The sequence below is a fragment of the Lithobates pipiens genome, unplaced genomic scaffold (assembly GCF_037356315.1).
Source record: "Lithobates pipiens isolate NorthernLeopardFrog02 unplaced genomic scaffold, aLitPip1_a1.2 Scaffold_30, whole genome shotgun sequence".
Lineage (NCBI taxonomy): Eukaryota > Metazoa > Chordata > Amphibia > Anura > Ranidae > Lithobates > Lithobates pipiens.
Genome location: NW_027507791.1, coordinates 80,075,007 through 80,095,222, shown reverse-complemented (window position 1 = coordinate 80,095,222; position 20,216 = coordinate 80,075,007). Strand labels below are relative to the sequence as shown.

Sequence of the window (20,216 nt, the reverse complement as noted above, 5' to 3'; positions counted from 1 at the left end):
CTGCTGTCACCTGATTGACCTGTCCTGTAGTGGCAGACTGTCCACTTTAGAACTCCTCCAATATCTGCCACCAATTTCTGGCCCACCAGGCACTGTGATGTTCTAGAGTTCCTTCTGGGTCTCTAACCAGCATCATGCAGGTTTTGTTTAAAGTATTTCCTCTCAGGAACTTGCTGCAATTTTGATCTAGTTGCCAGAGCTGTCAAAATCTTTGGGCTGGACTAAGTATGGTCATGGCCTTGTAGTCCGTCATCCATATAACATGCCACACACTAAAGACATTCAACTCTAGCCAAGGTTTATTGCAATGAAAACACCACTCACTTCCACCCAAAGCCATGCCTCCAACGTGTTTCATCCAATGCAGGGCTTAATCATGGGGATTCCCATGATTAAGCTCTGCTGTTGGTGAAACATGTTGGAGTCATGGCTTTGGGTGGGAGTGAGTGGTGTGCTGTCCTTGCAAATAAACCTTGGCTAGAGTTGAGCGTCTTTGATGTGTGGCATGTTATTTGGATGGTGGACTATAGTGGTGCAAGGACATACTCCAGGGCCTTGGCACCCTGTTGATTACAGGCTGGCCTGTGAGAGGGGAAATGGGTTGGGTTTGTCTAATGGGTATGACCTTATTACACTGAAGCAAACCCTGAAGGGGTTGCTACTTCAGTATACAATTAAAGGCCAGAATGGTTGATGAATATAATGTGCATTAGTACAATATTATTTTCTCTTTCAGTTGGATGTGGCTCCAGGATCCAAACAAGGCCAAATATTTTCCTATCAACTATTTTTGAAGAAGCCCTCAGCTGACGTCCCGTTGTCCTTCCTCACTTTTTCTGGAAAGAAGAGTTTTTTCAGTACAAACCATTTTTAAAATTGCCTAAGGCAAGCCTGTCCTTTGTTTTATTGAAATGTTTTGTGTATGAATAATATTTATATTATGATTGTTTTTAACCGAGCTTTAGAACTATGAAATGTAACTTATTGCACTGTATATTTCCAAACTTTTCACTAATGATCTTTTAGAGCACACTGAACACAACAACACGGGGGTGATGGAGAAACATCTGAGGAATCGCTGGTGGGTTAAATCACTCTTCTTGCATTTTCTCAAGGGCACCAGGGATTAAATCTGATGACTAGCTTCTGCAGCCTTCATGAGAGGGTTTTGTTATCCATGTTCATTTTTCAATAAGCAACGTCGGACAAAGCTGGATAATTATCACTTTGCAGGCTACTAGAAGAACAGAAAGCATAGTGGCCGATTGTAGCGATCGGGGTTCATTCCAAATGTAATCTTGGTTTTAGGTGAAGTTCTTTAAAACAGAATTTTCCATTTTAAAGTAAAGATAGGCACATTGACGGAATCTCTCCGTGCAGCACCATCTCAGATTTCACCTGTAGCGCCCCTACCACAGGCCATAATGTATGTTTAGATCAGTGGTCTCCAAACTGTGGCCTGTTGGCCGGATGTGGCTCTTTGTTGGCCTATATCCGGCTTTTGGGGCACCATTCATTCCACTGACAACGAGCCACTATTCCTTGCTTAGACACCGATAATGGGGCACTATTCCTTCCATTGCCACAGATGATTGTGAATTATTTCTCCCACGGATTGGGCACTATTTCTTACAATATTGCCAATGACAGGGCACTATTTCTCCAAAGTTGAGCACTGCTGTTCTAGAGAATAACACATATCACTTCTGTCTTTTGTTGCTATATAGACTTTCACATTCTTTCAGCTGGTCTGAAATGACCAGGTAGTTGAATAAACACTTTGCACATTCCACTAATTGTCAGGATCTGATAATAATACAGCACAGTGATGAAAATCATTGAAAAAGCAAGTTTTTTCCGTGCACTGGTCTGCACTTCTGTAGCGTCCACTAGTCAGGGCATGGACACTGTAGAGTCCAATGAGTTCACTATAAGAATACACCAATAAAAATTACGATTAGACATAAGTGGACCAGCCTGGTGTTGGCCAGTTCATAGATATCTTTGTATGTTCACTAATAATCTGCCCTCCCAAAGATGCTAGATGCATAGCAGGTTGATCTCTTAAAACCTAACTCCAGGTTTTATTTCACTTTAAATAATGTATACAGCGCTATGTTCCATCCCATTCCTGGAACAAAATGTGCTGCTCACTCATTCACAGGAAGCTTTGTATTTGATGAAAGAATACAAGACTTCTTCTTCTGATTGGCTGTGGTGGAGAGTCAAGCAGATGATGTCACTATCGCAAGCCATCTTGATTTTACTGCGGGAAGTCTCTGTATCATTGTATGCATCTGATGCTATAAGGTTTGTACAGCTTTGACAGCAGCCACATGTATTGGTAAAGAAAATGCTTCGCTGGGCCAGCTTGGCCCAAAAAATTATTTTTAACGTGATCCCTAATGGCACCCCCTTGCATATGAAAATGCAATGCTTTTTTGTGTGTGGGAAACTACATGGTGACGCAATTCTATGTAGCTGTGTTTTAGAAAAAAAGTTTGGGGACCTTTTCACTGCGTTTTCCCATGGGCACAGCATCCCATTCAATTCAATAGGCTGCTGTGCCCAAGCAGAGATACAATAATATGAACTTAGACTTAGTCTTTGACCCAGGGGGTCTAAAACTGGCAGCCCACCAGCTGTTGTGAAACTAAAAGTCCAATGAGGCATTGCAAGGCTGACAGTTGCAAGCACGTAGTTTTGCAATAGCTGGAGGGCTGCCAGTGTGAGACCCCTGATTTAACCTATTACTTAACAACTGCAGGGGGTTGGGGTGGCCTTTACTTAATTTTTTATTTTTTTTGATTAATGAGTCAATAATGTTGGGATTATGTAATATTTTTTACAGTTTTACAATTGGGATTTAACAGCCACTTGTGACATGTCAGAACCTAAAATACATATATAGTGTGTGTATCTCTCTTCCCTTCACTTTTTGCCCTGGAGATACAACAGGAAGTAAAAAGAAATCTCTACGGTGAGGGGAATTCCCCTGGTAAGCTGGTCAGTTGATCAAAGTTCTGTAGAGCAGGGATGGCCACACACTGTTCAGTCCATGTTGAACTGGATGAATTTCAATCCAACTATGGCCAGCTTTAAAGGATAAGTTCAACTTTGGAACATGTTACATGTTCCACGTGTTTTTAAGGTGGAACATGTAACATAGTCCAACATCTGCCGTCTCTACCCCCTCACCTAAATCCCCCCGCCCTGTGACAGCGGGCCAGGGATCTTCTCCCCGCACCCGCTGTCACAATTTGAAAAACCGCACAGGCGGCATGTAGTCCTCAATGAGCTGCAAGGGTGCTGGTGAACGCTCTCGTATTCCATTGATCTTTCTGCTCTCAAGTAACTGCCTGCCTGTACAAGGTGTAAGCAGACAGCTATCCTGAGAGCCTGCATGCACCTGAGATTGCATCCGTGATTTGCTGCTCATGAGTAGAATGCTTTACAGGCTCCTTAGAAAAAAAATAATAAATTCACTTATTTTTTTCCTGCAAAAACATGCATTTATTATTTATTTTCAAAAGGTGAACTTCTCCTTTAAACATTTGTCACTAGAACAAATATCACCACTGTAAGGCCGTGTACACACTACTGGACTTTTCAACAGCAAAGGTCAGACAATTCGATCGCATGTGGGCTCCATTGGACCTTTGCTGTCCAAAAATCTGACGGCCTTTTAAAATAGAATGTTTCACATTTTTTGGGCGGAACTCCACCGGACCCATTTCCTATCCAGAAATCCATTAGTCTGTATGCCAGTCCGATGGACAAAAACCGACGCTAGGGCAGCTATTGGCTACTGGTTATGAACTTCTTTATTCTAGTCCGGTCGTACGTCATCACGTTCAAATCCGTCGGACTTTGGTGTGATTGTGTGTATCCAAGTCCGTTCATTCGGAAAGTCCGCTGAAAGTCCACCCTCTCAAATAGAGAGGGTGCAGTAAAAAATCACGGGTAAAAAATGCATACTTTAAAACTTTCATGATAGAAAGATGGGGGCTTCAATTCCTGTCCTTCTTTAGATTCTAATCGATTGGTTATATTGACCTTCAGGCTAAGTTTGCAGATAAGAATACCTGTCACAGGTTAGGGACTTAAAGGGTAACTCCTCCTTCGTGGGGAAAAAAATAGCAAATAAAGAAAAAATAATGTAGCATGTACAATTGCGATACAAGTCATATTGTAATTGACTGTTATTGAAAATTACCTTTCCTTTTCAATCTGCAGAAGCTGTAATTTTCTATAAATGCAATATGGCTACGTGAATGTGTACTGACCACTCCCCAGAAACATAATTTCCTGCTTGTGTGACTGGCTCACCAATTTTCCCAGAAGTCTGCACTAAGATACAAGTCAGATTTCACACATCCCCCACAACAAAAAATCTATTTTTGGTGAGATATTTCCAATAAGAACACATCTAAAGGGATGCACACCCAGCAGCTTTCTTCATTAGTGCTCTGCAGCTGCACACCTGACTGATAATTATGAAACCACTCCCATTAGATCTATTCAGAACAGAGGCACAGACAAACACACCAGGATTTCTTCAGAAAAACAAAAGGTAGGAATCTGCAACAAAGGTTGTTATAATCCTTGTAATGTAGATCACCCAGGGGCAAATGTTTTTTTTCTCAACAAAAGTGGAGTTACGCTTTAAGCAAGAGGGTTAAGATGGCAGCCAGGCAGCTAGCGTGTTGAAAAACATCCCAATTAATAGCCTATTTCTCTCATGGCTTTACCTTTCACACCAGAGATTAAACTAACCTATTGGAAGGACTGATATGGGACATCTGGCAATTCATAGCAATGTAGGGCATTTGGGTATTTTGTCTTGAAAAGTACATGGACTTCAATGTTTACAGGTACAAAACCTGCAATGTTCTTTTTTAAAGAGATGTGATGGAATGTGTATTCTAGGTTTCATAATACATTCATGTCATTCTAAGAACTGTGTCAATGTTTTTAAGATCTTCGTGAAACGTTTTTGGTAGCACTGCAACCAGATCTGTTGAATACTATTACGTCTAGGGGCAACCACAGATACCATTTGTATACTGAGCTGGGGATAGGTATTGGGTATAATGCTACCTGGAGTGAGCAACTCTTTCGGGCATAGATACCTATCTAGTGCTATAGTAACAACCACTGGTGTGTTTATCTGTGCTATTTACAGGGCTATATACAGAGCTGTACAGTGTTAAAAAAATAAATAAAAAATTGGTAAAAAACTTCCAATACAAAAACCTAGCCCTAGCTACACAATCATAGTCATAAGTATCAGGCTGTCCAAGCCGAACACTTCTGAGCTTCCTCATGCACAGTTTTATAGCTTTAACCAAGGCTGAGCTTCAGACATGACTTGTCTGTTCCCCAGGCTTTAGAGCACCGACTGAGTTTCAGGTGATTCTAAAAGGCCTGCAAGGGAGAGGTACAAAACCCATTGTAGATGGGTTATCACAGGTCCCAAAAGGTGTAGGATAGGAGCCTGGGAGTTACAGTGGGTATAGAAAAGAATCATCCCTCTTTAAAATAAAAACATTTTGTTGCTTTACAGCCTGAAATGAAAACGGTTAAAAAAAAAAAAAAATCAAAAACAGAATCACTGAGTTGGAAAAATATGACCCCTTATGTCAGTATTTTGTTGTACCACCTTTTGCTTTAATTAGAGCCTTTAGCCTGTTGGGATTTGTTTCCACTAACTTTGCACATCTAGACTTTGCAATATTTGCCCACATTTCTTTGCAGAGCTGCTCAAGTTCAGTTAAATTTGATGGTGACCATTTGTGGACTGCAGTCTTCAAGTCATTCCAGATTTTTAAGTTTGGGCTCTGACTAGGCCATGCAAGGACATTCACCTTTCATTTTTGTTGTGTGGTTTGGGTCATTGTCATGTTTGGAAGGTAAACCTTCTTCCCATTGACCGCTTTTCTGGCAGAGGGCAGCAAATTTTCCTCAACTATTTGACGGTATTTAGCTCCATTAATTTTTCTTTCTATCCTGACAAGTGCTCCAAAGAAACATCTCCATGCTATACTGTAGGAATGGTGTTATTTGGATGGTGAGCTGTACTTCCGCCAGACATATCATTTGGTGTTTGTGACCTCAGAATCTTCAAGGTGCATTTTGACAAAGCTCAATCCTGACTTCATGTGGCCTTTCTTGAGGAGTGGCTTTTTTCTTACAACCCTCCCATACAAGCCACATTTGTGATATTGTTGTCACATGCACACAGTGACCACTCTTTGTCATAAATTCCTACAACTGCTTCAGAGTTGCTGTAGGGTTTCTTGGTAGCCTCTCTGACCAGTTTCCTCCTAGCTCTTTCATCCAGTTTGGAGTGATATCCTGATCCAGGGAGGGTCTGTGTTATACCAAATAGCTTCCGGCTTTTAAAAATAGACTTCACTGTGCTTCTAGACATGGTAATGCCTTTGAATTGTTTTTGTCTCCTGACTTGTGCCTGTCCACAACTTTATCCCAGAGAGCTTATGACAGTGCTTCAGTTCACTACCATGGACTGAAATGCTCCAGGAAAGCTCTTTTCATGCTGAGCTACTTAAAATGACCACAGCTGATTACAGTTGAAAATCAAATGTCTTTGTGTGCCATTGAGAAGGTGATTAGCTACACCTGATTGAGTTTACAAGTTACTTTTAAGAAGGGGGGGTGGGTGATCGTGATCCCCTTACCAACTCAGTGATTCTGTTTTTGAATTTTGTTTTTTCTTTCACTTGGATGTTATAAGTTGTACCGAGTGAATAAACCAAAAACTGTCTGTTTGTTGATCACTTTCGGACCAGGGAGGTTTACATGTTTCTAAACAGTGGGGTTGATTTACTAAAACTGGAGAGTGCAAAATCTGGTGCAGCTCTGCATGGTAGCCAACTTCAGCTTGTTCAATTAAGCTTTGACAAAAATACCCAGAAGGTGGTTGGCTATGCAGTTGTACCAGATTTTACACTCTCCATTTTTAGTAAATCAACAGTTCTGCTCTTGTACCATCAGAGAAACAAATCATAGACACTGCACACGCCTTGTGCATGGATAGCCCAACTTATGCAACAAAATAATTAATATTCATGAACAGATCATTAAAAAAAATATGGTGGTAAAGTGCAACCAACCTCTTTCGTCTATGACCAGCTTTAGCATAAACCTTCTTCTTTGTGAACCAGAGCTTTTTTGTCTGGGAATGCAGCGTTATCATAGAGCACCAAGTAACTCATACTTTGCTGCTCCTAATGCCTTGCTGTTTTGGCCCCTTTATCAGTCTTTTTAAAGTAATAGACAAGGACATCTACTTTCTATAAGCATCCATAGAGGGATGTGTAGTATAATTGATTTTATACATACATGTAAAGGAGATCAGTTTGATGTAAATTATGGTACCAAATCAATGTTTAAATGCAACTAGCTAACAACATCTTGTAATCCACTAGACAGAAGGACTTAAAGTGGAGGGCCACCCTGAAAAAATAAAATCAATTAAAAGATTGAAAAAAAAATCCTTAAAAAAAAAAAAAAAAGTGAAAACATTTTTTTTTCTTTTTACTTACCAGAAATGCCTGTTGCTAGGCACATCATCCTAATATGCCTCTTCCTCCTCCGCAGAGATCTTCTTTCTTCTCTCCTCCGTGCGGAGTCTTCTGAGTAATGGGTCGCACTGTGTTCTGGGAACTGTGAGTCCCAGAACACAGCGCGCCCCATTCACAAAGCGCTGCGCGACTCGTGCATGCGCAGTAGGAAACGGGTAATGAAGCCGCAAGGCTCCACTGCCTGTTTTCCTTACCCAAAATGGCGGGGCCGGGACCCAAGACCGAGGGACGGGTCAGCCTCGGGCGACCGACATCGCGGGCGCCCTGGACAGGCAAGTCTGCTTATTAAAAGTCAGCAGCTACAGTGTTTGCAGCTGCTGACTTTTTTTTTTTTTTTCAAAACCGGCCCTCCTCTTTAAGCCTGCCATAGACGGTTTGAATCTTGTCTGGTTCAGCGGAAAATGGCTGAGATTGAACCATGACCATGACCCATGTACGGGCAGGCTGAATGTACCCAAGTTGATTGATCAATTGGGTACAACCAGCTTGTTGGATTTGACATGGTTGCACACAAAAAAAAAAAACATGCTCCGGCTACAGCCGGCCTCAGAGTTAGCCAGGCCAAAGAAGAGGGGATTTTCTTTTCTGCAGCCATGGGTTGCAGGAAAGAAAATTGCTAGACTCCCCCATCAACACAGTCAGTGTCGGGGGGGGGGCGGGGGCATGGGGAACGTTCCTTTCCAGGAGAACATAATGATTATTAGCTAGTAATGGCTATAGCTGCTAGCAATAATTGCATGCTAGAAATCCAAATGCTGGTTGTGTCCAAGTCAAGTGGTGGATTGACTTGGGTACAGATCAGCCTGCTCATATCTTAGCTGGTCCTTGCTGAACCGGGCCATGATTCAAACCATCTATGGCTGGTTTTAGGATCAGGAGCCTATTTAGGCTATGTTGCATAGTCATGTGCTAATTGAAGGTATAGCCTTATTCCTGTGCTGCTGCTCCTTTACTGTCCAATCAGCACATTGGGGTTGCGTTTTGACCACTTCACTCTGCTGGACGGGAGGTGCTTTGATCTGGCTATGCTCATCATTAGGTATGTCTGATAAACAGGCTGGAAATAATTGCCAATCTTTTGGAAGGTACAGCAGTTCCCACATTATATCACCTTTGCAGGTTTAGGCATTTTCACTCGAGTACAACCCGATTGGCTGCAATTTTTTTTTACTACTCTGGTTCAACCTAACATTGTTATATGCTTAGTGTGCAACAGGAGTGTAGGTGGTAGGAGTCTTCCCATGTTACTACAATCAACAGTACCAGTGAATTTCCATTTTACTTGGAAATACCATTTTTTTGTCAGTAACATTTGTTGTAAACAGCACAGTCATTAATTCCAATTTTACCAAAAATAAAGGCAGCCATTGTGCAGGTTTAATCATATAGCTTTATTTAACAGTCAGCAACAATCTGTTGTAATTCAGAATTTTAGCAGCATTATTTCCATAGGAAACCTCTGATTTACAAATGTTATTACCAGCACGCATACATAAAGTTTTCACCAGAGCTCTGCACAAAATTTAGCCTGGATTTTTATTGAAAATTGACATCCAAGTGTTCTAGAAATAGAAGAAAAGCAAGTTTATACAAAGCAATATGAAATAGGTAGGATCAGTCCATGAAAAAAAGAAAAGGGGGGGAAAATTTTTTTTTTTTTTTTAATGAAACCCAGTTATCCAAGCTGGGTAAAATGTATTTAATTCTCCACCTGTGGAAAATGCTGGGTGTATATATGTGAGCTTACAATGTATCAGACCACGAAGAAGCCTGAAAAAAAAAAAAAAAAAAATCTGATATAGGTGTTTGTATGAATCCCTGCAAGTTCCTGTTGGTATAGCTATAAAATATGCATCATTTTAGCCTTCAAGTGCATGTTCTCTGTAGACCAGCTTTATGGCTTATACCCAGTCCACATTTTGAATGACATTTTGTTCTGGGTGGTTCTTGCTCTGGGGTTACGTAGTGGGGGTTGATTTACTAAAGGAAAATAGACTACACTTTGCAAGTCTAGTGGCACTCATATTCCCAGAGCTTAGTGAATATGGTGAAGCGCTGCTGATTTCCATCATCCAATCATGTGCAAGCAAAAATACTGTTTATTTTCCTTGCAGTTAAAAGGGAAGTTGCACCACCTTTACCAAGCTATGGGGAAAAATGAGTGCAAGTGCACAGTCTATTTGCCTTTAGTTAATCAACCCCAGTGAATCATTTGGAATTCTTGATTCCCTACATTGTAACCATTGACATTTTCAGCTGTTGTCTGAACAAAGTAAATAAATTAAAAAAAAAATCACTGGAGGGCGCATTCATTTTTTAATGCCAATAAAAGTAGTACAAAAATCTCTTGGCCTTCTGTGGAGTATGACTGCAATGGTCCAAGTCTAATAAAACTTCCTGTCTGCTGAGTATCTGCTTCGATCCTGCATATGATGAATGAAAGTTAACTCCTCTGTCAGTACAGACTAATTATATGACTGCAACTTTTGCCCCACCTCTGAAATCTCAGCAAAGTCATTAAGGGTACCCTCTCTTTATGTTTAGTATGGACAAAAAACATGGATTTTCAGTGAGCTTTTAAAGTCAGACTAGATATAAAAAGACAATTAATGCAGCTCTGTACTTAAGAGCACATCATTGCTTGGCTTTAGGAACAAAATAGTATCTGACTTTCTTGGTATTAGCCTTTTGTAGTTTACTGTACAGTTGAGCTCAGAACGGTAGAGGAGAAGCAAAACAAGGAGCCAATCAGTTGTACTGTAGTGCTTACATGCCTGCTGAGTAGGAAAGTGTAGCTCATTGGTCCGCTGTCTCTGGGCTAGATTCACATTATTGTAGTAATGCATTATTAGAGCTATACATTTTAAAATGGCACTCCAATGGGAAAAAAAAAAAAAAAAAGTACACACACTATTTGTAAGCTTTGGCATAAAGGTTCTAATGCAGAATTCCCAAAGCACTAGTTCCTGAAAAAAATGGCTGTATGTGTAAGCGGGTGTTGCAGACCGAGAGTGAGAGAACAGCAGCAGCCCCATAAGGCCGCATACACACGGGCGAATTGTCTGCCCAACTTAGTCCGCTGAAACGTGTTTCAGCGGACAATCCGCTCGTGTGTGGGCTTCAGCTGACTTTTTCAGCGGACAGTCTGACGGACTAAGTCTTTCGGAATTTCCGTAATTTTGTCCGTCCAAACTTGGTTTCAGCGGACAGTCCGCTCGTGTGTAGGCAAGTTGGACGGACTAAGTATGGCGCATGCTCAGAAAGGATTTACACGCCGAAGGTTGCATTGCAGTGTATAGGACGTCGTATTTCTAGTCCCGTCGTACGTGCTGTACACGTCATCGCGCAAGCTTTCAGCGGACTGTCTGTTCATCGTGTGTGGTCAAGTCCGTTCATTTAAAAGTTGGACGGACTGTCTGTGGGATTGTCTGACGAACTTAGTTGGGCAGACAATCCGCCCGTGTGTACGCAGCCTAAGGCTCTCCAGAATGGGTCCAAAGCATTATTCAGCAATTATCTTACAGCAGAAGCAACATCTCAGAGCCTGGGATCACCGAATAAATCTTTGGACCCATTCTGGAGATCCATGGTGTGCTGGTGATATTCTCTCGCTTTGACACACACAAAGACACAGCCCAGATATAAATGGATCTTTACTTTCCAGGTACAGGCTGGAGAAGGGACATGCCTAGGGGCTGTGTAAATCTCAAAAGCCAATGGACAGGAAGGCAAGTTCTTTGGTTGGTTGTGAGTAACCAAAATGGATATAAAAACACGTTAAAAGGCTGCTCATCAAGTCTTGTAGATTAGGTGGCAAAAGTTACTGAGGTTGACAGGGATAGCAGGGTCAGCACGAGCCAGTAGATACTATTGTAGTACAAATCTGGTGTTGGGGGTCTTGTGTATACAGCCCTAGATAGAGGCCCAGTTTTTAATAGTTAGAATTGCTGGCATTGTGATTTGAAGGCACAAGCATCATCTACACAACATGGAAACTATTATCTGTTACAGTATGTTAGTCACCATTGAGTGCAGCTTGGCCAGACAAACTTAAGCATATCCTTTGCACAGCTTATTTAGTAGGTCTTTGCATAAAGATGCACAGGTGTCTAACATGCTTTAAGTCAGGTATACAGAAGTAGAAAGATTTGTGTATTGCTAGCATGCATCACATCTAAAATAATTGTAAGGATATCAAAGAATACAATAGGACAAAATCCAAAAATGGGTCCCCTAGGTTTCACCCAATAGCAAGTATCATATGAGAGGTGTATTGGAGAGGCGCAGAGCTGGAATTTACATCTATCAAGCCTTTGACTTGTTCACTGGGCTAGCACCGCCCAGTCGGGACTGACATATATCAATTTATAGCCACACTCTGCATTATTTCTTCTTATATCATCTTTTTTGTACCTTCCAGTATCTAGAGTCTATTTCAGTACACTCTACTTATGAAATGGCTCTATTTACAGTGCCTTGAAAAAGTATTCACACCCCTTGAAATTTTCCACACTTTCTCATGTTACAACCAAAAATTTAAATTTCATTGGGATTTTGTGTGATAGACCAACACAAAATGGCACATAACTGTGAAATAAATATGTGAAAAGTGTGGGGTGCATTTGTATTCAGCCCCCCCCCCCCGAGTCAATACTTTGTAGAACCACCTTTCACTGTACTTACATCTACATGTTTTCTTACGGATGTCTCTACCAGCTTTGCACATCTAGAGTTACGTTTTTGCCCATTCTTTTTTGCAAAATAGCTCAAGCTCTGTCAGATTGGATGGAGAGCATCTGTGAAAAGCAATCTACTTGTCTTGCCAGATTCTCAAATGGATTTAGGTCTGGACTTTGATTGGGCCATTCTAACCCATGAATATGCTTTGATCTAAACCATTCGATTGTAGCTCTGGCTGTATGTTTAGGGTCGTTGTCCTGCTGGAAGGTGAACCTCTGACCCAGTCTCAAGTCTTTTGCAGACTAACAGGTTTTCTTCTAAGATTGCCCTGTATTTGGCTTCATCTATCTTCCCTGTTGCTGCTGAAGTAAAGCATCCCCACAACATGCTGCTGCCACCGCCATGTTTCACGGTGGGGATGGTGTGTAGTATTAGTTTCTACACATAGCGTTTTGCTTTTAGGTCACAAAGTTCAATTTTGGTCTCATCTGACCAAAGCACCTTCTTCCACATGTTTGCTGTGTCCTCCATATGGCTTCTCGGAAACTGAAACTGGACTTTTTATGACTTTCTTTTGGTAGGTTTGCAGTTGTGCAATACTCTTTACATTTTTGGCTGATGGATTGAACAGTACTCTGAGATGGTCAAAGCGTCTGAATTTTTTTTAATTTTTTTTTATTATACCCGAACCCTACTTTAAACTTCCCCACAACTTTATCCCTGACCCAGTGGTGTGTTCCTTGATCTTCATCATACAGTTTGTCCACCAAGATTCTCTAATAAACCTTCACAGAACAGCTGTATTGATACTGATATTACATTACACACAGTTGGTTGGACTATTTACCAATTAGGGGACTTCTGAAGGTAATTGATTCCACTAGATTTCAGTTAGAGGTATCAGAGTAAAGGGGGCTGAATACAAATGCATGCCACACTTTTCACATTATTTATTTATACAATATTTAAAAGTCCATTGCTCATTTTCCTTCCACTTCATAATTATGTGCTACTTTGTGTTGGCCTACCACATACGATCCCAATAAAACACATTTATGTTTTTAGTTGTAACAAAATATGGAAAAGGTCAAGGGGTATGACTACTTTTTCAAGGCACTGTACTTTGCTGGTACTTACAAAGCCATGGCTCAGAGGACAAAAATTAACAAATTGTACTTGAATCATGCTAGTGATGCTTACGTAGCAAAACACATGAGCATTAACATTCTCCACATGTTAAATGTGTACCTTGCAGATATCTAATATCAGCCAATTCTAAGGATACCAACAACTTGGCTGCAAAAGGTATACAGCGTAAGGTAAAAAAATAAAAATAAATATTAACAGGACTGCAGCCAAACATATCCACTTTAATGCAAAGCCCATCAAACTGGACACAGAGCGATAAAGAGATTCATTTAGGAGGGTTGGTATCAAGCATTAGTACTTTGTAATTCAGTTTGTATTTTTTTTTTGGACTGGGAATTTAAGGGACATTGGGGAGGAGAAAAAGAAAAAATGTAAAGTTTGCTTCTTTTTTTTTTTGTATAGAAACCACTAGTTCCTAGGCCATCATACTCCTCTCCTTTAGCTCCAGATACTTATCCTGGGCCAATAACCCGCTTTAGCAATACATTATAAATGGTGTGATTTTACTGCAAAGTAATGAGAGCTTTCAGGTGCCCACTCCAAATAAAAAGACAATACCAACCCCCCCCCCCCCCCCCCCCAAAAAAAAAGCACATTACAACACATTAGTGCTGAAAATTATTATATATAATGCCTTATATTGTTTTATCTTCTTTGTCTTTCTACAAATCATTAAACGTTCACTGCAAAACATTGTGCACGCCACTTCTCCAACCATATTTCAAAATGCCTTTATCTGAAAATTGAGGTTCTAAGCTCAAGATGAAAAGATCTAATAAGCTTCTGGTTTAGGCAGACCACCCCCAAGTCTCTGGGTGCAGTGCCTGTACTGCATTATTAGACAAACTCAAGAAGTTGAGTATGTGATTCAACTTTTAAAAGATGGGATTTGACTACAGAACATTACATAATGCAAACAATTAGTTAATTATTTTCCAAGCGAAGGTAGGACCTGGCACACTGTGGTGCATAATTCACTCTGATAAATTTTATATCCCCCTTCCAGCAAACATGAAAATTTGCTAGAACTTCACAGAAAGCTATCCAAAACTCAGAACAGAACATTTATATAACTTGCATCAAGGCAAACATGAACCTGCATCATCCTCCGATACACATTTTGGTTGTTCGACTTGGATGCAACTATGTCCTGCATAATGGAGATAGATCTATTTTTAATATACACACAGCAACCATTTTAACAGAACTACCAAGAGCCAGGAGCTGCCAAAAAATCCCATCACAACTTCCTCTTGAATCTGCAGGCTGGGTACACAACCCTAAAAGGTAGCCCTATAGTCCTTTTCAAAACATATTACAATGATTAATCTTCAATTTGAAGCGAACAACCAAAACTGTGAAGGACAGAAAATAACAGGAATACAAAGTATGAATGTGGTTTCTATTTTAGATAAAACTGTGCTTATTGTAATGCACATGTGCAAGTGATTAGGAAGCAACATCTTTGTGGTCATGAATATTTGTTCATTTTATATAGTAAATGGAAGCGTCAAAAGGCAAAAACATGTCATCACTTCCCTGCATCCTGAAATCAAAATGTTAAAATCTGAACCACTGGCATGGCAATCAATGAACATTTTAGGGGATTTCAAAGAAAAGGAAAAGAAAAGCCCACTGATAGTACTATTTGATGCACCAAATGTTTTTTCACAGGTCACATTTACAAACATTCAAAAGAAATTCTACTCCCAAATATGGCCAACCTAAATCTTGTTAGTGCTTATTCCTTTTGCTACATTATACTGGCCACCCGTACAGCTCACCCTTAGCAAAGCATTAAAAGCCTTCCTATAGAACAAACAGCGCTTTCCTGTTCAGCCCTATTCTGCTGTAAAATACTTTAGGACAAATGACCACATAAAAAAATAAAAAAAAAAACTAAAGTTCACCAATATAAGAACACCATTAGAATATATGATTTCCATTTTCTAGAAAAAGCTAAAGAGTTTTTGAAATTATAATGTGGTTATGTTATAAAACTAGTAGCATTTGAAAAAAAAAAAAAAAAGTCCAAAATAATGTGTGGAGAACCACATATTGTAAGCCCGGGCACATTAACTAAGATCTGCAAAGAGATATAAATGTCAAAATACATGAAGAAAATATTAAAGCAGACCTAATGTATAAAAAAAGCTTTGAGGTCTGTCAGTCTTCCCACTAATGCTCCCAATCAGCCCTCCTATACTTACCTGCCACCTGGAGTGGTTTACCTCCGAGTCTGACCCTGGCTCATGGCACCCCCACTCTGACCAATTCTCTACTATTCTGCGGACTGGTCACAGTGAGGTGGTAGATTCGGTGTGAAATAGGAGCACTGGTATAGAGCAGCATAGGAAAGCTGAGGACCTAAAAAGTAAGACAGGGAACACAGACACCCAACTTCACAAAGGATACACTTTTCCAGTAATTTTGTCCTAGGCTCTAAAACTGAGAATTGATAACTTTTTTTTATAGGCTAAAAACAGCAGAACTGGTAATAAAAAAAAAAAAAATCACAATTGCTTTATGAAGTCAGAAATTCTGCACTACTTGCATACATGCTCACAGCACAGTTGTAACACTTACAAAATGCATAGCTTGTCAATCGATGTATTAAAAAGCACAATAAATATACACCAGCCAAAAATCTACAGGCTTAACTGCGAACCAGAAGTTTAGAAACCTGCCACAATTAAGCAACGTTTGAGGTAGAAAAAGTGAAAACAACAGCTCTAAGAGAAGCCAAGGACTGCCTTGGAAGTAAAGTGCCAGTATACCTTCAGAAAGTACACATTGTCTACACAGCTGGGGAAAAAAAATTGTAGGGCAGATTGAAAGCGAGGATGCTGCCAGTACTAAGAAACAGCATTACTGAATCACAGCTAGGCTCACAAAATAAAATAAAATAAAAATTAGAAAGGTGGGGGGGGCAGGGTTTGATTATAAATAGGAAATATCAGTAGGCAGGTTTATGCCACTTTATTCTTAAAGCTGAACCCCAGGCAGCTAAAACAAACAAACAAAAAAAAAATAATCCACATTACTGCAAAGCTTTTCGGTAAAAAAGCACCTAAATCTGACTTGGTATCAGTCTCTTAGCCCTGGTTCACTCCACTGCGATTTGTCATGAGATTTGACAAATCAAAGATTGCATGAAAAAATTTGCATCCCATTACCAGCAATGGAACCACTCAAATCGTTGCAACTTTAAAAAGGTTCCTGCACTACTTTTTTGCAATTTAATTGGGACTTGCATTGACTTCTATTAAATGACTTCACAAGCCACAATGAAATTTCACGTCAAAATTGCACTATTCGCAGGCTTTGAAATCATACTGAAGTAGCACAATTTAAAAGCCACACTGGTGTGAACCAGGGCTAAAGTCCTTCCTAAGGAACCACAGCAGTAATAGAGCAGACCCGCTCCAAGCACAGTGGCAGGTTGGGAGTTTAACTGGGGCGGTACACCTGTCAAATGGTAACTCAGGGAAGACAGAAACCTCCCGTGGAGCAGAAGGGCAAAAGCTTGCTTGATCTTGATTTTCATTATGAATACAGACCGCGAAAGCGGGGCCTCACGATCCTTTTGACTTTTTGGGTTTTAAGCAGGAGGTGTCAGAAGTGTTACCACAGGATAACTGGCTTGTTTGTTTTCTCAGGTGGTGAAAGGGCTCCTGGGAAGGTGAAAATACCAGTATTGGAGAAGAAAGTCTGGACATCGGAAAAGTAGATCTAATCTTTTTAATGCTCAGAAGAGTCCCACCTGCCTGGTGCAGAGAATGGGAAGAACAGGAAGGAAACACCAAGGCCCATAGTGGTCATATTGTGAAAAGGCCGTAAGGAGTAGTCAGGGTCAGCTGTTATTGCAGCATTTCCTGAATCTGAACTCCAGGAAGATGACTAAATACACAAAAAACAACCAACTACACTCACTGCCAATTGCTATATAGCAGTGATGACGAACCTTGGCACCCCAGATGTTTAATGCGCATCATGGGAAGTGTAGTTCCAAAACATCTAGGGTGTTGAGGTTCGCCATCACTGTTATATAGGCCAAACATTAGTAATGAGAATGGAAAGCAGTCACGTGACCGTTTGTAAACTGACTAAAGCTCCCCCTCTACTCCATCACATTAAAATTAAACTTAACTCTCTCAATCAACATTGATTTTTTTTTTTTTTAATCCCCATGTTGCTAGCAATGGAAAATAGATAGTAAGGTAGATCAGATTTACTGGTTTTATTTATTTGGAAGAGAAAGGGTTCTCTCAGCTAAGCACATGCTCCTGCATGCCTGAGCCAAGGGCAGATGGATTCCAGGAAAGGAACATGAATCATTTCACCTTACTCAAGATGGCCACGGCCAGAATGTGGGGGGGGCATTACAAAATGATTTTTCAACAAAATAAAGCTCTGCGACATGGATGGATGGGGGAGTTTGCTTTGAGTAGTTAAAGATTGTGTATAGTTTGTGGTGATCAGATGCAGTAAATATCTGCTTTAAAGAGGCGCTCCAGGCAGATACCAAATAGATCAAAAAGGTTACATGGTCAATATACAGAGTAGAAGGGGGCACAAACAAATTAGAGAAATTCATTACAAGTGAAAATTTTTTTTTCCAAAGACTAAACAGATTAATCCAACTAAGCAGTTACATGAGGCTTGAATGTTGTATAGACTCTTAAACAGAGTAGTTGCAACTTATGCTGCAAACATTTGGCATTCCTAAAAACATACAAATATTGCAAACAAAAGGAGTAAGATTTTATAAAATTAGACCCGTGATGTCTAACAGGCATTCTACATATTTAACAAAATAAAGAAGAAAAAGGCATTGCCTACAGCACCCCCATCAGAATTTTGCTTTTCATTTCAATCTACAACAGCAGATGGTTTTGGATTCCTATGGGCTACACCTCCATATTGATCATCTTTTGTTCTAAATGCATCCTCACACTCAATCTAACCCCAAAATGGGTTTCCACTGGTCTTTGTGGAACGACAGCGCTCGTTATATTAAACTAAAAATCAAAATCACATGATCCAGTTACAAAACTGAGAAATAATTAAACAATCCACTTATAAATTAAACAGAACATAATCTAGAATTTACGATATCGGTTAAAAGTCTACCAAAAAACACAAACAGAAAAACTGAAAAATAAAACTTAACATGTACTGCACAAGAGCAGGTATTTAGCACTTCATCATAAAAGGAGGTAGTGTCCGCTATGTACAAGTAGTGACATCCCACATTGGCTCTCATAGGTCATTTTTTTAATCGAAAGTTTAGAAAGACTGAAATGGTTAGAAAAATAGCCATTTTTTCATACAATTTCTTCTACTGAAGGATGTACATAATACTGTAAGAATTTGTTGGCAAGTAGTCTGGGATTTCATAGGCAATTTAAAAACTTCGGTCGTATATCTTGCTGTATATCAAAGTCAAAGATAAAGCCTGGATTTCTTTGTGCAACTGTAATCGTAGCTATTAAGTGCTAAATGATTTTAGAAGGTGGTACTTCACCTTCAAGACCCAAATTATCTGGCTTTAAAAATAAGAAGAAGGTCAGGATCCAACTAAAATTTCCATAATGTGGTCCAAATCATTCAGATCTGTCCTGCATACTTGCATGTTTGAGGAATTATTGCACAGTGTATATCGTTTTAGAGGTTCTTCTAATGTAGGCTGTATCCTTGGGGAAACCAAGAAAGAAAAACCAACATCGGAGTCATACATTGATGTATCTATATCATCAAAAATGTCATCCACAGATAAATCTTTTAGGTAACTGGTAGAACTTGTAAGTTCGAACGAACCAAAGACACATTCTCCTCCTCTTGGGTCTTGCTTTTCAGCTTTGAATCCATTTTCCACAGGTTTTGGAGGCTCATCTGCAACAGGGCCCAGGGAGGGGATAGGGCTGATGTCCTCAACAAAATCAAGATCCTTGAGAATGGATGAAATGGCAGAAGACATGTCGTCATCTGTGACTTCCATCAAATTTTCCACTGGATTCTCACTGGGCCAGGAATCCCTTGTGAAGTCGGTGTGGATTCCAAAATGCAGATTTAAGGAGGAGGCCTCAAGGAAATCATTTCCTGTGTACATTAAACTGTTGGGGGTTATTTCATTATCCACAATTTCTGGCAGTTGGGTGGCCTCCTGCCGCGTTTCCTCCTGGATCTGACGGACTGTATTGGCTATGAGAACGGAGCGGTGCAGATTAGGCTCTGCCAGCATTTTATAGCCTTGCAGTTTGTTGAGGCACATGTTGAGCACTAGTTGCCTTTGATGACTGTATGGCATACTTCGGTTACAATCTGAGGCACAAGTAAAGTCAGTCATGGTTTCTTCACAATCATTAAACTTTCGTTTACGTCCTCTACCAAGCATGGGTCTGCAGAGACAAAATGATGACAGTGTTAGGTTATACTGAGCAGAAAGATGGAAGTCGATACAATTTCTTTCCTACTCAATGCAACTACACAAGGATGGCTTGAAAAGCATAGCAAATTTTGAAGTCACAGCAAGACCCTGACGAAGCTATGGTGAGGCAATCATTTGGGACACCGATCATGGCTACACTAGCCTCAGTGTTTAATAGACTAGTGAGATATTGGCAATATGTGAGCAATATATGTGGATATAGAAATTTTATTCAGTCCCCATTTGGAGTTACCCTACAGATTGCTTAAAAAAATAAAAAAAAATAAAAAATAAAAACACTCCTTTGTATGCTGTGGGTACAGAATTAACAGCTGATCTCAGAGTTGCCC

At 40.1% G+C, this 20,216-nt stretch overlaps 2 protein-coding genes across 5 annotated transcripts in view; one reads left to right on the top strand and one right to left on the bottom strand.

The window, feature by feature from the left end:
* Positions 1-9,254, top strand: part of CLBA1 (clathrin binding box of aftiphilin containing 1) — a 54,293-nt gene extending 45,039 nt beyond the window's left edge. For all 3 annotated transcript variants that reach the window (XM_077464491.1, XM_077464493.1, XM_077464492.1), the window contains exon 6: positions 737-9,254. In XM_077464491.1, coding sequence (XP_077320617.1) covers positions 737-874 — 138 coding nt within the window. In that variant the 3' untranslated portion in view covers positions 875-9,254. The remainder of the gene's footprint in view (positions 1-736) is intronic.
* The window catches only part of LOC143943015 (SERTA domain-containing protein 2-like), a 20,534-nt gene continuing 9,292 nt past the window's right edge, over positions 8,975-20,216 (bottom strand). For both annotated transcript variants that reach the window (XM_077464494.1, XM_077464495.1), the window contains exon 2: positions 8,975-19,837. In XM_077464494.1, coding sequence (XP_077320620.1) covers positions 19,006-19,833 — 828 coding nt within the window. In that variant the 5' untranslated portion in view covers positions 19,834-19,837 and the 3' untranslated portion in view covers positions 8,975-19,005. The remainder of the gene's footprint in view (positions 19,838-20,216) is intronic.